The sequence below is a fragment of the Trachinotus anak genome, unplaced genomic scaffold, assembly GCF_046630095.1.
Source record: "Trachinotus anak isolate AG129_WGS33_773 ecotype Australia unplaced genomic scaffold, CSIRO_AGI_Tana_v1 ptg000032l, whole genome shotgun sequence".
NCBI lineage: Eukaryota > Metazoa > Chordata > Actinopteri > Carangiformes > Carangidae > Trachinotus > Trachinotus anak.
Window position 1 is genome coordinate 17780138 of NW_027273883.1, and position 14428 is coordinate 17794565.

Genomic DNA, 14428 nt, shown 5'->3' on the forward strand with positions numbered 1-14428 from the left:
ATGTCCAGCGTGCTTTGATGTTATCCGTGTCTGTGCAGGTCAGGTCAGCACACCACGATGGAATAATGAATCACATACCGTAGGTATGTCATTGAAGGTTGGATTAAATTGAAATAAAGTGCAAAGAGAGTCCATTTAACGCTTGGCTAGACAGCCACAAGTGTCATGCCTTTGCACTGCAGTCCTCTGTAGGCATGTATATTTATGTGTGTGTGTATAAAATAACTGTGTGTGGGTGAGTGAGTGGATAGTTTTGTGGTGTCTGTGCACTCTTATTACTCCTCCCACAGACTAATGAAATGTGTATGTGTGTGTTCTTCTTATCCTTCTCCGAGGCTAATGAAGTATGTGTGTGTCTGCATGCGTAACTGTGTGTGTTAAATTGAACTGCAGTTCTGCTCTGGTGTGTTCGGGCTGTTTCATTAAATGATAAAGTTTACTGATGACCCCAGCGGGATCATTATTTACTTGGCTCTCCATTCATTTCAGAGAAGCCACCTCGATCTTTACTAATGACCACACTAGAAGACTGAAGGGTTTTTGCACCTCAGGTTTTGAGACAAATGACTTTGTATTCACTCAGCAGACCAGTGACGTAACCAACATGTCGAGCAAGTAATGGAACGAATTATAGAGTTTGACTGAACAAACACAGTAGAAAAAATAATGTAAGGACACATTTTTTGATTTTTTTTTTTTTTTCCCCTTTTTCAAATATTCAAACCCTAATTCTGTCAATCACCATTACAGATAAATAATAGCTAATGAGAAACGATGATTAAAGGAGGAAAATGATAAAGGATGTGAGAGTGATAGAGAGACTGTGGTTAAGGCGAGGAGACTGTCAGAGCTTGGTGCATTTAATATATCAGTGTCTCCTTGTGTTTTTGTGCATGTGTGAGCGTCTCGCTAAAAAGAAATTCCGTGATTTACTTTCTAAACCCACAAGATGGGCTGAGAGGAAGCAAGGATTTGAGGAAAGAATGAGTGAGAGATGCAGGTTGAGAAAGTCTTTGTGACAGTTTGACAGCTCCTTGCAGGCCGACTGAAGCCTTCACCTGTCTCATTCTGTCTCTTAACCAATCATTTGTCTGTCACCTCTCTACTGTCGAGCATACTGCACTCAGCTTTTTCTTCTTTTACGTCCTTCAGGCGTTGAATTACCTTACAGCAAAATGCCAGAATGCAACTGCCAGCCTTCTCGCAGAGCATTCATTTATACTTTTCAGCTGCTTTTCATCTATCTATCATCTATACTTTTTAGGCACTTAGAACATCTGTGGTTATGGACGTTAAACTTTATAAAGTGTAAACTTTCACCAGTAAAATGTTTCCACATTTTTTTATTTTCTCCAAAACTTCTTAACATGACATATTTCATGACTGCACAGTTGCACTTGAAATTTAAAACAGGTTTTATGAAACAAAGTGGTCAAATTCTTGAAACTGTTCAGACACAGCATCCAGCGCACAAACAAACAAATAGAATTACCTCCACTCAACTCTATTGTCAGATGTAATCAGGTTTTTAGGTCATGGCAGCTGTCACTTAGGCATCTAAAGTCATTTTACAGTCATTGAAGTCTGCATTAGAGCCACAGAGGGAACCATTGTTTGGCTGGTCAGCTTTAATCTGTCTGAAATCCTCCTGTTATCTGGCCAGTCACCTGGCACCTCCTCGACCAGTTCTGACAGTACCCTCCTTTATCCTTGATGGTGCAAGTGGGTGAGAAAAGTGAGTGGTCTCTCTCTCTCTCTCACTCTCTCTCTCCCTCTCTCCCTGTAAATTGAGCTGCTACATGACAGCGCCATTACCTCCAGCTGCCACCGCTAAATCAAACACTTAAGTGTCTGAGTGATTACTCACTCCTCACAAGTGTTCCTACTCTTTCCCCACAGGTTTCTTCTGTTTCTCCTTTTAGGAATTGTTTTCTATTGCATATAAAATACACTGTGCATGAGATGTTTTTCATTTAGTTGGTTTACACAATAATGAACAATAACGCACACACAAAAGAGGAGCATCCTCAGAGCAATGATAAAATGAAGGAGGAGTGAATAAAAGGGTGAAGGTAAAAAACCAAACCTCTGAACAAACTCGAGTGAAAAACAAGCAACACTAATATGAATCAAGATGACAAACCAAGAAAGAACCGTCCTGGATAACACTGCAAATGACAACTGTGTATTAAGCATCGCTGACAATTTTCTGCTAAATGTATTTCAGGCAGCAGTAATAATAAACATGAAGCATGTGACATGTGAGGACTCTGTGTTCCTGATGTTTTGATCACATCTTCAAAGGAGATTTAATCTAGGTAAATCACTGCAAACGAAGACACAGATGACCTTTAAAACTGTGCTGATGTGTACACTGTATGTTGGAAAGGAATTTGATGAGCTAAAGGAGTCAACATGATGGCAGATGTCTTTGTTTTTTTTGTTTCAAGAATATTTCACAGGCTCTTAGGGTTCAAGTTCATTTTGCAAGATATCTGTTGTATAGATGGTTTCTGATTTTCTTTTTAAAGCCAGCTTCACTTTTCAAACAAGTATTTTAAGTGTGACCTAGTAACAGCTGACATACAAGTTACTGAGTTGAAGAGTTTTGATTTAGAAATTACTGATAGGTATATCTTATAGAAGAGAGATGGATTAATGTACTGTGACTAGGCAGCCTTACGCTGACAGCCATATTCACATTTAGACTTTAGAATCATAGGTCAAACAGGTGCAGTAACTTGTTTTTTCAGTGCTGGAGTGGGCACTTGGTGTATGAGCACTATACTATTGGTTGGAAAACCCCACTGCTCATCCTCATATAGCACTGATTATATCTGACTTGAACATAATTTTCACACAATATGTTGTAATTTTCAAACTTCATCCCTTGTAGAGTTTACTCTCTCCCCAGCTGCTGCTCTGTCTCCCACACACACACACACACACTATAGTAAAGCTGTCAGCTTCCGTGTTAATGTGATTTTATTTAGGAGTTGAGTTTCCTCAAGACAGCGGCTTTCCAAACTTTTTACATTTGACAACAAATCTCCCCACAGCACATTGCTTTCCCATTTTCATCTCTTCCTCCCTCTCCTCCTCACCATGTCTCCTTCCCTTCACTGTCCGACTCCTACGCTACAGCGGCCCCAGTGTGCCACACATTATCATTTCAGAGAACACACACACACACAGAGCATACACTGCGGCACAGATGGGGACCATGGTCTCTTTCCTACAGATGAATAGGTAAATATTTACCTTCCCAGATTGTCTTTCTTCCACTCTCATCCTTCCATCCCTCCACCCATCGCCTTCCACTCTACACCTCCATGCCACCCTCATCTGTTTATTCCTTGCTGTCGTTTTTCGAGGTTCTTCTGTCCCAATGGTCTTGCCTTCATCTTATCATGGGGGCCGCTCACAGGCATCTGTTGTGCAAACACGCTCGCATACACATGCATATCTTTTGAATATATGATGAAGAGGACGGCTGTGTGTGTGTATGACAACATATACACACATGGATGGACGTGTGAGGGCCTCAGCAAACAAAGAGTTGATAATTGTGCAGTAGACAATGGTATGTTTTGTAAAGCTTAATTCAGCCAATTGAGGCAGATGGGGGGGGGGGGGGGGGTAACTGTGTACTTATCTTTAGTTTTAATTAAATGACTTTAGTCTCCCATGAACACATTCTCTCTGTGTAAATGCTAACTCAGACTGGTCCCACACTATGGCTAATAGAGGCTACTGTCTTGAGGGATGTGGTCTCTTTGCTTCCATGGGGCAGGAGGAGAGATGATAGGAACAAAGCACACACACAAGCCCTATTATCTCTCTTGATTTAGAGGCTTCAGGGGCTGTAGGGTCTTTGTATTCTGAAGCAGGGACAGGAAGTGCAGCATTAGTCATGAGGTTAGTGCCTGACTGCTAGCTGTTGATAAAAATTGGTCCATTCTCCTCCCTTCTCTCATCAAACAGACATGTACATAACATATTCACAGGGGATGAGTTTACTTTCCATTAAAACAGATCATTTTCAATCAGAGGACTAATTAAATGTAGCTCCTATAAAAATGTAGGATGCATTTAAAGATGCTATTTGAGTAGGCAATCAGTAGACAGCATATCAGCTGTCTGATATAAAGCCACACTTTCATACCTACATATTTATCACCCATTATCTTAAAGTTGTTGTTTTTTTCTTTTTGATTTTGGTGAAACTGAAACTGCAATGTCACTTTATCCTTTTACTTTATATGAACATAAGTCTATGCATTATCTCCTACCATCAATATTTCCCTGCCTCATCTCTAAGGGATGTTCTATGATGCTCTCTGCATCATATAGCATCACTTTTTTCCCCTTTTTGTTTTTTGGTAAATACGTTCTCAGATATAATTCTTTAATCAATACTTATTGATGTTAGATCTTTCTCCGGACCTGACATACCAGATAATGTCTCTTGTGATAGATCCTGTTCCTTTCTGTCTGTTTATCTCCTTTCCACACACCAAACAGACTCATCTTGCTCTGTCAGTGTTTTTGGGTTACTTGGCTTGCAGTTCTCAGTTTATTGGGTAGATAACTTAATTCCTTTTTTTAAACAGATATGTTTTATCAGATATGTTATATTTTAATGTAACAATACCCCCCATACAATATGTCCACCATCTTTAGACAGGAATTTGCATATTCCTCACACAATTTTAAGACATTTGCAATCTAAACTTTATTTTACAACTAATTAACATCAAATAGGACCAATTACCGTATTTTCCGCACTATAGGGCGCACTGGATTATAAGGCGCACTGTCAATGAATGGTCTATTTTCGAACTTTTTTCATATATAAAGCGCACCGGACTATAAGGCGCATTAAGCGAAACAAAACAGTCAGATAAGTCAGTCAAACTTTCTTAAACGCGTTCACAATAACTCTCAACCTTGTTCAGTTGTAACACGTAAAAAAAACACAGTCTGATACCGCTAAATCAAACGTTAGCGTATTCACAATAACTCTCAAAATTGTTCAGTTATAACACGTAAAAAACAGTATGTATTACTCCGCGACGCTCCTGACTACGGTAGCCGTAATGCTGCAAGCGGTGCGGCTTTGTAGTTTACCAAAGTCGTACTAAAACATTTTGACAGAGCGCCGTGAGCGCCGTGTACCACACAAAATTGCTTCGAGGTCAGTCAGCACAACCAGAATTAATCCATATATAAGGTGCTCCGGATTATAAGGCGCACTGTCGTTTTTTGAGAAAATTAAAGGCTTTTAAGTGCGCCTTATAGTCCGGAAAATATGGTAATATATTTTAGAGCTTTTTTGACATTGAAATAGAAATGTGAGGCAAAAGTAGATGAATGGGAAGGTAACTGATGGTGGTGGTGGTGGGGGGGGGGGGGGACCACTGGTCAGTTCAGCCAAAAAGTTCAGCCAAAAAGTGGGAATCTTATCCAGTGTTAAAATTATGTCCAGTACTCTCTGATAAAAGGTCATACCAGGGTAGACAAACAAAGCTGGTCCTCAGTTTGGCAGTGCTAAAAATATCTCTAAGTGTGTCGGTTTAATTGAAAGCAAGTTAAGATGAAACCTAATCTGTCGTCTTTCTGGATTTTCTCATTGCCTCTCAGTTTCTCACACACTCTGTTTTTGAAAGGTGAACAATAACAAGATACATTTCTCCTCTCTCATTTTAACAAGGAGAGTATCAGTGTGGCTCTTGTTCATTAGTATCACACATCACACCTCCTTCACCCTTAGATCTGAGAGAGACAGAGGTGTCAAGATGACTGTGTGTGCGTGTGTGCACACATTTTTTTACTTCTTTTTTTAAATCCTTAAGAAAATCCACAAAAGCCAATTCACACACAGTCTCTCTCACTTCTCTCAGTATTCTATCTCCATGTGTTACTTTGCACCCCTGGCCTGAATTGTACTTTTTTTTAAGCAGTGGTGTAGATTTTCTTACTGCTGCTGCATGAATGAAAAGGACACACTGGCTACCTATGGTATATATTTTCTCACCACTACCACCAAGAGCCATAGCAAATTAGATACTACAGGCCCCAGGGAGATGCAAAACACAGTTATCTGTTGAGCACAGAAAAAAAAATTGCTTCTTTATTGACATTTCTATTTTATTTACCATTCCTCCCACTGTCATTAATAAAATAGCTTGAGGGAGTAAATTATGGACATTTTATACACTTCTGATAAGAGCATTAAATAGCAATAAATAATATGAGTTTATTCAAACTTTATTTATCCCTGTAGGAGGAGAGTGTCTTGGACAAAACGCTCATGTCTACAAAAACATTTACTACTGATGACTGCAATGTGCAACACACACAATGAACTATATCTTCCTATTTTCATTCCAAGTTACTCAATTAATTATTGTTGGAGCCTAAAGGCTGCTAGTCCTTTGTTTACCTAACAAAATAAGGGATTAAAAGCATGCATTTTGAGTTAAATACTCAAAGGGGGTTTAGAACCACTGCTTGAGGGCATCCCAGAAGTTCATTTTAATCACAAATGGAGAATTGTTCATTTATTTAGCCATTTAACAGCCCCATGCTCAGATTTTTGTTTTTAATTTATGTACTTTTACTTCACCATAGGGTATTGGTCAGTCAGATCTTAGAGGTCAAGGATGCCTTTGCCTGCAGGCCATTGGTTAATATTAATGACCGTCAGCCAATTGGAACTCATCAATAGGTCAGAGGTTATCATGGGGTTGCAGATGCAGGAAGTTAATGTAATTAAAGATGCATCATGTTGTCGATTGAAGAGAAAGTGTCTTTTCCAGTTCTTTCGTAATGTCTGTTGCATATGTTTACGTGTTTGTCACACATCTTTCTTCACATTGTCCTGCAGCCATGTGCTTAGCTGCAAGATCAAGGAGCATATACATTCAAGAAATGACAACATCAGAGGTGTGATATTTGTTTAAAAATGAGTGAGGAAAGGAGAAGAGGGAGTCACAACAATGAAGATCAAATGAAGGAGTGAACAGAAAAAAGCAAGCCCATATTAATTGTGACTGATAGTTTACTCTGTCACTTTGGTCTTCCTCTTTTATTCCATCCAAAGATTTTTCTAAATAAATCTGTCAGTCGTTTGTTACTAATTAAATCCTGGCTTCTTATAGCAGAGTGCTTGTCATATAACACATTACACATTACATTAAGAGGCTTCCTAGTCCCTCCTATTCTACTGCATCTAACGCTCTGATAGAAATCTCGTCATCAATGGCTTGGCTCACTTCTATTGAGAATGATTTCCAATTATTTCTGTATTGGATACTATTTCCTGTCTGACTTGACTCTAGCAACTTTCTCCTCAAAAACAGTCATCTAGAAAGCCAGCCTGTCACAACTAATTACAACTCTCCATTGCTCAAAATAATGTTTTTTGCATTATCATATTGTTAATTTTGTGCCTTCATGGTAATTGACAAATACTTTAGCCATTAGAGATGATGTTAAATGCCTTTGGGATCAAGCCTAATCATTGAAACTGTATGACAACATGTCAGAACACCATATTTTAATAATGGAAATGTCAAGTAGAGATGCATGTTTTTCTGATGGGCCATGCCATGCCAACTTAGTCTTTTGTTTATAAGCCATCCAACTGCTATCAATACAAACAAAATACAAAAAACAAATCAATGCATCTATTCCCATACCCTACTGCCTACAATTAATCCAATGAGCCAGCAGATCAATAATCAATAACTAACGATTGGCGGCAGAAGTTGCTAATCAGGTTTTGATTGGCCGAATGAGTCCATGGGGAAAGACTTTATCCTTCTGAATTGCTGCAGTGCTTCACAGAGTTTTTCAAAGGCATGTGTCAACAATGGGAAAATGTCAGTGAATCGCAGGCTTGAGATTAATTTTAGATAATTGATCTAGTAGTAGTTTGAGGTTAATGGATGTTAGACTGAAATGTATAATGTCTGTTTTTCTGTCAGATTATTAGTTTTCCTCAAGAGGTTCCTCTTGATTACAGGATGTTGATCTTCATGATGCTCCCTGATTGAATAATGAAGAACCGAAAAGAAAATATTTTAACTTACAACATTACAATGAGATGAATACAGATTGAATGGATCGAAACCGATGTTAAGCCTTTCTCAGCGGCACCTGAACACCAGATGTTTTTAAAAACGATTTTACAACCAGGAAATAACTGGCCTAAAAGCTTCTCTCTATCTCTCTCACAGGGTCCCAGGTATAACCATTGCTACAGATATAATCTGCGGTTTTCCTGGTGAGACGGAGGAAGACTTCCAAGAGACAATAGACTTGGTGAAATGCTACAGATTCCCCAGTCTCTTCATCAACCAGTTCTACCCAAGACCTGGTACACCTGCCGCCAAGATGGAGCAAGTACCAGCACATGTGGTGAGTATCGACAAGGAGATAGAGACTCCTTTACTACTAGTCACTTGACATATTGAATTTGGGCAAAATTTAGAAGTGATGAGGTAAGTTAGGGATGTCAGGTTTAAAACCAACCAACATATTTAAAAATTGAACAATTTACCCAGCAACAGCTCAAAGTATAACAGAAACTGTATTATCAGCAGGAATAGAATGGATGGATGTGCTGATTGTGTGCACATTAGAGGGCAGATACAGGCCTGGCAGAACCTCATGAGACCTGGTGGGTTGTTGGGTTCGGTCAAAATTTAGAAAGGTAATCAGGTTCAGGAACCATAGGCAGCTTAACTGATATTAATTAGGATGCTTCAAACTGCTATAACTGCCTATAGCCTATATAAATAAATATTTTATGGTCATTTAAGGAGCCCACACGTGCAGTCAAAGTAAAAAGGCAAGCTGTGACCATGGTAACGACCACTGTGTGACAGGGTAATACAAACTCAGTGCTTCAGTTTACACTGTGTTGAGCTCGGGTTGAGTTAAGACGTAAAGAACAGAATGCCTGTCGGGTTCTGGTTGGGCTCGGTTGCTACTTTCTTAGGCTCGGGTCAGGTTCATGTTCGGACAAAAATAATGCAGCACTCTATAGCATGTTTATACTGTACTGTAAGTGCACACAAAAATTTACATGTGGGTGTACTGAGAAAACACAGGCCAGCCTCTTGTCATCTGAAAATGTAAAATCCTGTTCCAGTACTGTCATGACTTCTGTATGAATTTTAATATTAATAATCCTGAAAGCCATCAAAAGTGTGTCTGTGTATGTGTATCCCTTTCAGACAGACACATATAGTATTCATATGGAAGCTCTCAGTGTTACTGTGTAAGTATTAAAGGCTGCATTTGAGTGAAACCTTTGCTGCTGACAGTTAACTGAGAACAAAAAATCCAAATTTGTTTAAAGTGGTGAACGCCTTGAGGAGGTCTGAGTTGGGATGAAGGAACAGCAACTGTGATAGGATAAGACACCTGTCAGTTAAGCCAGCATGTCCCCAGCTGAATTATCTCCTTAAATGAACAATTATTATCACAACTGACACAAAGAGAGGTGAAATTTTCTTATGTTCTGAAAAACTGATTAGGTATTCAGGTATTTTTAGAGATAATTTTAAATGATTTGACCATTTACTGCGCCACACAGCCAATGTTTTTCAGAGTCACGATCTGAAGGCCATTAGAGTCAGTGCATCTTGAGGCACTAACACATTGTCTGGTGGTGGTTGCTGCTTCCTTTGGACCTGTTGGTGTCCTCTGTTCAACCACACTACTCCTGACAGATACTCTCTCTCTTCCTCTCTCTCTCAATCTGCTGCCAAATGAAACAATTAGCAGCTAATGAAGTCATAATTGTTTGCAAAGGTGTGCATAAGAGAGACAGCTCTACCATTTTCTTGACCTTTTGCCTCATAGGTTTCTCAGCTACATCATTGTTTACAGAACCATAGTCATCTATAATGTAATTGTAAAACATAATTTAACAGCAATCTTATGTATGAACATTCATTCTCACTTTAGCCCCTGCAGTGTAACTTTACTTCGTGCTTCATGTTTATGCTCAAAATGTATAATCATTTTATACAGTTTGATTGAGAATTGATGAACAAATAAACATAGATACTTCTTTTTACTGCTTAAGCCGCAGTAACTTGGCTTGGTACTTGTCTGTTGGCCAGTCTACATGAAGTAGGATCATTCCTCGTTGCATATTTAGATTATCACTCTCATCTACTTATTGAATCTTAACTATGACATGTGTGCTAGTTCTGGTTGTGCTTGAATTTTTTTTTCTTCTTTGGTTTGACCTACTGTATGCTGTACCCTATACTGTATGTCCTGTCTCTTCTTGCATTTGCACTCCCACACTCTTTACCATCAAAGTGTTGACACATCTCTTTCAAGTGGGGCATCTTCATAAGTCATTCTCTTTTCCCTCCTCCCTCCTTCCTGTATTCAATCTCTGAGGAGAAGCTGAGTGTGTCTTAGAGGGATCAATCCCCAGACAACCACATCGCTGCCTCTCTTCTTCTTATCTTTTGCCCCTCTTCTTTCTTTCTCCTCCATCTGTCTCATACGACATTTATTGTCAGCAGTTGGATGTCAGCATCTGTCCAGGGCTTCATTCTGCAGGCAGCATACTGCTGTTTTCTGTGAAAACGTTTTACTGCCACATCGCTCTATTTTTTCATGTGAAATTATTTTAATAGCTAGTCTTATTTTTTATTTAATGACCATGAGGGTTGTGCTGAATAACTGATTAAGCATTGTCGATTATTTGACTTGCACGGACATTAAAGGGGTGACTTGCTTTCTTGAACAGTGGTAGAATAAGATCTCCTTGTTCATTTGTCAACCTGCATTTGTAATAGCTCTTTTCACTGGTCATTGAAATAAAAAATTATCTTAATTGTGAGAATATTTGTGCTTGACCAAGAATAACAATAGGTGAGAAAGTGAGTCAGAATTATATGTTAGGGTTCCTGTAACCAGTAAACCTGCTTTGGTGGTTAAAGCTGCACACAACATTGCATCATCAGTCAGCATGCACCTGTTCTTACACATGTGCACACACACACACACACACACACACACACACACACACTCACACACACACACACACTCACACATACACACACTCACACATACACACACTCACACATACAGACAGGCATACAGACAGACACTCACACACACACTGAGTAGTGGCAGCTAGGCGATGTCTAGGCCATGTAGGGTCAGTCATTAATAAAGTGTACCAGATGGCTTGTCTGGAACACAACTGTGTTGAATAGCCACAGGAGGGATGGATGGGAAACTAGATGGAGTAGGAAGCAGAGACGGAGGGAGGCCTGGGAGAGAGAGAGACAGAGAGAGAGAGAGAAGGTAAGGAAAGGAAAGAGGTAGGGTAGGGAGAAGAGCTGAAAGGGAAAGGGAGATGGAAGGAGGAGGTAAAGTGAGACAAAAAGAAACAGCCATAGGGACATGGACATTGTGGGCCCTGGAGGGGCACAACCCCCCTTAGAAGTTTGCCTGACCACCATGAGTGCTTACTTACTAAATGTGGAAGCTCATAGGTTATAAGGATGTTATTTCTGTAGTTTAGCTGTGGTGGACCAGTGGTCTTAATTTTAAAAACATGTACCACATTAGGCATTTTAAAGCAAGTGCAGATATTTAACAATTTTTATGACCTTTCTTTGTTCTGCTTTCTCCTTAGCTATTTTTCCTACATTCACTCCAAACATTATTTCTCATTAGAGAAAGAAACAGTATTCAGGCTACTAAATCCAAAAGATTAACTCATTTTACCAATACTGGATCCTTGCAGCAGAATCCCTAAAATGCAAAGCTGATATTGGAGGAAGGAGCAAATATCAGTGTGTTAAAGTGATTTAAAAAACTCTTTTTTGTAATTCAATTTGTGTTGCAGAGTATATTTTTCACACCTTTTTGCTGGAGCATCTACTTTGCTGGTGAAGCAGCAACAACACACGCTTCCTAAAAAATTACGAATCATATCACATAAAATATAGTGAATATTTGGTCATATGTTATTCATACGGTGCCATTGTTATTTTGATGATGTTACATGAGAAAATATGGTTTTGCCTCAGCTGTCTGATTTCCAGCTGTGACAAAAACACATATTTGAATAGAGAAATACTAAGACAGATTTTTCTCAGTGAGTCAGTGAGTGAGTGAGTGAAAACACATAGAGCTGGTGAGCATCCAGGTGTGACGAGGTCCAGGTGTTCTGTGCTATCTGTAGGTCTAACTTATTAACTATTGTAATAGATGATATATGAGAGAATGTGGCACAGAGGGGAGAGCAGAGGCAGATGGAGAGAATCGGAGACCACAGGGATGGAGGGATGGAGAGAGGGAATGGAGAATGTTGAGAATAAAGGGATGTGAATGCTATTAGCTTGGATCTCCATAATCATCCCCAGGTGACTAGAACTTAGCCTTGATAAATGGACTTGCTGAGTGGAGGGTGTGTATGTATGTGCTGGGATGTCTATTGGTATGTAAGGAAGTTGCGAATGAGCAGCTGCAGAAAGATAGAAAAAAAAAAGTGATAGAGACGAAGATTAGCTGCTCTAGTTGGACAGTGTTTTTAATTTCCCCAGGTTGTAATTGGTTAAGAACTCCATTACCCACGAGGCACCAGTGCAGCAGCTGTCAAAGTGAAACAGCTGGCCGGCCACTAGTAGCTCCATCATCTAGCTTCACTATAATTTATCTATGCCTGGGCACACACACAAACACAGGCATAGACACACACACACACACATGCATGCATGTATGCTTTTCCCCCTCTCTTTGTCTTAAATGCAGACACTTACTCTCTCACACACATATCAGGGGAGATAATAATGCTTGACTAAAGGCAGTCTAACAGGTATTAAGGTTGAGTTAATGGTTAAGTTGCTGTCTGGGATCAGGTAGGTCTGCACTTGATTAATGAGGACCTACTCCACTAATAATGGCAGGGATAGCATATTGCGTTTTTTGCAGGCCACGTTCAAGTGCATTATTTACCTGAATACGTCATCAGTATGCTGTTCATTCTTCTGTTTTAACTAGCCGGAGGGGCTGACTATGTTCTGTAACTACGTTTTGCAGGTCGTAAAAATAAAGATCTCCAGTAGGTCTGCGTATAAGGAAGTGGTGTAGATTTTATTAAAGAGGAACTTCACTGATCCCTGAGGGGAAATTTTGTTGATCCTGCAGAGAGATAATATGAGTGAACAAAGCAAAAATAAAAATGATTATTTAAAAAAAAAAAATAGCAATCTGAAAGAACAGTTGTAGGCATTCAATTACAGCATACAGAATGTCTAGATTGTCCTGAAAGGATGTTTACTTGTGTGATTGCTAATAAAATTTGAACACCTTGCAAGGCTGTGGAGTAGATTAAAAATGTTTAATGGTAAAAAATTATGCATTTTCCAACAATAACATGTAATAACTATTTTTATAATTTTAGAAATGATCTTACAATTATTTTTTTTCAAATAATAATTCAACAGACCAAAGAGATTTATTTTTGAGATTTTCCAAATGGCACTCAAGGTGAGATTTATAATTATTGTAGATATTGTATGTAACTAGTTTAGTAACTAGTTTATCTTTGTGTTTTAATGACATGATGAAATCACAAGTTTGTAGTCTCCTCTGATGCAACATGATTATATTGGAAGAACAGATTTAAGGCATTTCATTAGTGTTGAGTGTGAACATAGCTCACATATGATCACATTTCTGTGCCCATTCAGCAACACATTGCTTGAATTTCATAAGAAAGTCCTATTTTTATGTCTTGTTATGCCTTAACAACTTAAATTGGAAGGTTTGTGTACACCTGAGTTAGCAGAAGATGCCCCAGGTCTGACACAAGTCAACATATTGTAGCCAGAACATGTTATGTATATGGTGACCTCTGTAGAGAGACGAAGGTCAAACACATTCAGGGCATCACAATTGTGATCACTCTCGTTCTGATGCTGTAGGAAGTGTTAATCCTCCGCACACAAAGACAGAGGCACACTCAGATTATGCCTAAGGTTTTATTTGAGTAATGTAACACACATACATGCACACATACACACGCCGTGGGTGTAGGCTCTATAGCACTGACATCTGTCTGCCATTAGGGAAAGACAAATTGGAACATACTGGTGAGCCGGAAGCTCATTCAGTACCAGCTAAGGCAAGATCACTGTTACCTTGCCCCACAACATACTCACACTTGGGCATACTGACACACATATACACACACAAACACAGTAGACACATACACACAAAGCTCCATGAACCCCACAGGTATAGTGGACTGCCATTCCCCATGAATATAGTCAAACAAAAACACATTTAATCTTTTTTATCTTTGAAAAAAAAATATCATTTTCAAAAGTGGCCAGTCTGGAGAAAAATATTTCCCAGTCTTAATATTGTATCTGCT

At 39.1% G+C, this 14428-nt stretch overlaps 1 protein-coding gene across 2 annotated transcripts in view; it reads left to right on the top strand.

Moving 5' to 3' along the window:
• The window catches only part of cdkal1 (CDK5 regulatory subunit associated protein 1-like 1), a 224692-nt gene that overhangs the window by 152880 nt on the left and 57384 nt on the right, over positions 1-14428 (top strand). For both annotated transcript variants that reach the window (XM_071468175.1, XM_071468177.1), the window contains exon 11: positions 8244-8424. In XM_071468175.1, the coding sequence (XP_071324276.1) occupies positions 8244-8424 (181 nt within the window). The remainder of the gene's footprint in view (positions 1-8243; positions 8425-14428) is intronic.